The 2,605-nt window shown below is 52.8% G+C and overlaps 1 protein-coding gene across 1 annotated transcript; it reads left to right on the forward strand.

Annotated features, from left to right (window-relative positions):
- The first annotated feature begins 524 nt into the window (after positions 1-524).
- On the forward strand, positions 525-1,851 carry LOC124688487 (probable carboxylesterase 15). Its single transcript, XM_047222159.1, has one exon. The coding sequence runs from the start codon at positions 566-568 to the stop codon at positions 1,604-1,606; it is 1,041 nt and encodes a 346-aa protein (XP_047078115.1). The 5' UTR covers positions 525-565; the 3' UTR covers positions 1,607-1,851.
- The last annotated feature ends 754 nt before the right edge of the window (positions 1,852-2,605 follow it).

Here is a 2,605-nt window from a genome sequence, read left to right on the forward strand (position 1 = left end):
ACAACGCCGTACGACGATGTTCGCTCGAAAGATGGGCCGCTTGGTATGCCTCCAACACCCTCTTCCTTTTACAGAGAAAAAATTGCCACCACCATCGGCGCTAGCGGCTGCGGGAGGGCTCAGGTTGGGGCTAGTTGGGGCAGGGTAGGGGAGGCCTCCGAAGTCGTCGCGGCTGAATTTACATTGTATTGGATGTCGAAAAGAAAATCATAAGATGTATTGGATGTCGATGTACTTTTTTTTTTGAGAATAGATGTCGATGTACTTATTAGAAATAAAGAGATGGAAAACAATGATACTTGAATTGCTCCATATGGTACTAGTGCCAAACGTTGATCGTCGGCATATGAGACACCAGTTCTGACGCATGGTTTTGTGGGTGAAGTTAGTTTTCAGTGAAGTGAGAATTAATTATACTATTTATAGTAATATGAACTTAAAAGGAAAATAAAGGAAAAGACGTCGGAGAAAAGTCTACAAATACCCTGGGAAGGACGGTCAGATGAGACTTAAATAGTGCAGTATAAGGTAGCGTAACAAAACCTCCCGTGGCATTTTTTTTTCGATGCATTTTTCTATGGCCAGCATCTCCAGCCCGCCATTATCTTGCCCATGGCGTCCTCCTCGCCGCCGCACGCGAGTCCTGCTGCAGCCCATGGCGTGCTCCTCGCCACCGCACGTTGTGGAGGATTTGCGCCCTTTCCTCCAACTATTCAGCGACGGCTCGGTGATCCGCTTCCCTGACCCGCTCCCTCCCCCGTCTCCGCCGCCCGGCCAGCCCGTCGTCGAGTGGAAGGACCTGGTGTACGACGCCAGCCACGAGCTAAAGCTCCGCATGTACAAGCCGGCAGACGCCTCCTCCGGGAAGAAGCTCCCGGTGCTCGTCTACTTCCACGGCGGCGGGTACATACTGGGCAGCTTCGACAAGCCCAACTTCCACGCCTGCTGCCTCCGCCTCGCCGGCGAGCTACCGGCTATGGTGCTGTCCGTGGATTACCGCCTGGCCCCGGAGCACCGCCTCCCCACGGCCTTCGACGACGCGGAGACTGCCCTTTGCTGGGTGCGCGGCCAGGCGGCGGCCGGCGAGAACGCCGACCCCTGGCTCGCAGAATCGGCGGACTTCGGCAGGGCATTCCTCTGCGGCGACTCGGCCGGCGGGAACATCGTCCACCATATGGCCGTCCGCGCAGGGCTGGGCAGCCTCAGTCTCGACCCCGTGCGCGTCGCCGGCTGCGCCATGCTCTGCCTCATGTTCGGCGGGGTGCCGGAGTACGACAAGCTGTGGCGCCTGGCGCTGCCGCTGGGATCCACCGCGATGAGCCAGGACCACCCGCTGGCCAACCCGTTCGCGCCGGGGAGCCCGGCGCTGGACGGCCTCGCGCTTCCGCCGATGCTGGTGCTGGTTGCCGGGCGCGACAAGCAGCGCGGTGCAACCGTGGACTACGTCGCTAGGCTGAAGGCCACGGGGAAACCGGTGGAGCTCGTGGAGTTCGAGGAGCAGGGCCACGCGTTCTTCTACTATGAGCCCTACGGCGACGCAAGCAACGGTGTGGTCCGTGCCGTGAAGCGGTTTGTCTTGGCCGACGACGGCGCCGTCTCCAACTGATCGGATCGACCAGATTGGTGGCTTGTGTTTTTATTAATTTCTAGGCTGGTTTTATTCGGATATCCATTTTGTTTTGTAGGTGTAGTAGATGTACCCATTATTCAAAAATATATTTCAAATGTTAAAAGATAAATTTGAAAAAAACATTAGGTGTACATCCACATATTTTATATCCGCGGACAAAGTGTTGCGAAAGAATAACATTCTTTGATTCTTTTTGACATTTAAAAAAATATTTGAAATGTGTTCTCCCTTCGCTGTGGTTGTTAAGTTGCGACGTTTTTAAACGTGTTTGGTGTCTTGGAGACCTTTTGGCTCGCATCCGGGAAGACGAAAGTGGACCGTTTGATTGGTTGGGCTCCCTCACATTGCTGCATAGCATAGTTCTTAAAATAGTGTTGGGTCTCCTCCGAAAGAAATGGCCTAATCGGCTGTTTTTATGAAACGTGTTCCAGTGTTAGCTGCTGCAACCGTTGCACGCACTGGGGAGCTCATGGAGCTAAGGGTGTGTACATGCACCAGGGTAGCTCTTGTTTTTACCTTACAATTAGCTGTAAAATCACTATGTGCACCCCCATAACCAATCATTTGTGCACCCTGGTGAGACAAATCATCACATATTACGGGTTAGTGCACCCTGATTAGTTTGCTCTAGCTCTGCCACTGGTTGCACGCGTGGAGAAACGCAGGAGACACCTCATTTACTCAGGTGCGCCGGTCTCCATTCCAGTCACTAGTGACCACCCTCAGTCACTCACTCTCTCTCCCCTCACTCGGGTATATAATGAGCTGAGTGCACTTCCTTAATTTAACCTTAAAAGTTGCTTTTATGTCTGTCAATTTAGAATTATGATAGTGTAAATCACTCCTCAAATAGAAACCTTAAAAGAGCTGCGTGATGTTCATTGGTGCTATTACAAGAGTTGGCATTGCTTTGTACTAGATGATATGCGCGCTTCGCCGTGCCGTCTGCTTGGCGTTGTCGCAATACGTCGCTGG

Source organism: Lolium rigidum, chromosome 2 (assembly GCF_022539505.1).
Source record: "Lolium rigidum isolate FL_2022 chromosome 2, APGP_CSIRO_Lrig_0.1, whole genome shotgun sequence".
In the NCBI taxonomy this organism is placed as follows: Eukaryota; Viridiplantae; Streptophyta; class Magnoliopsida; order Poales; family Poaceae; genus Lolium; species Lolium rigidum.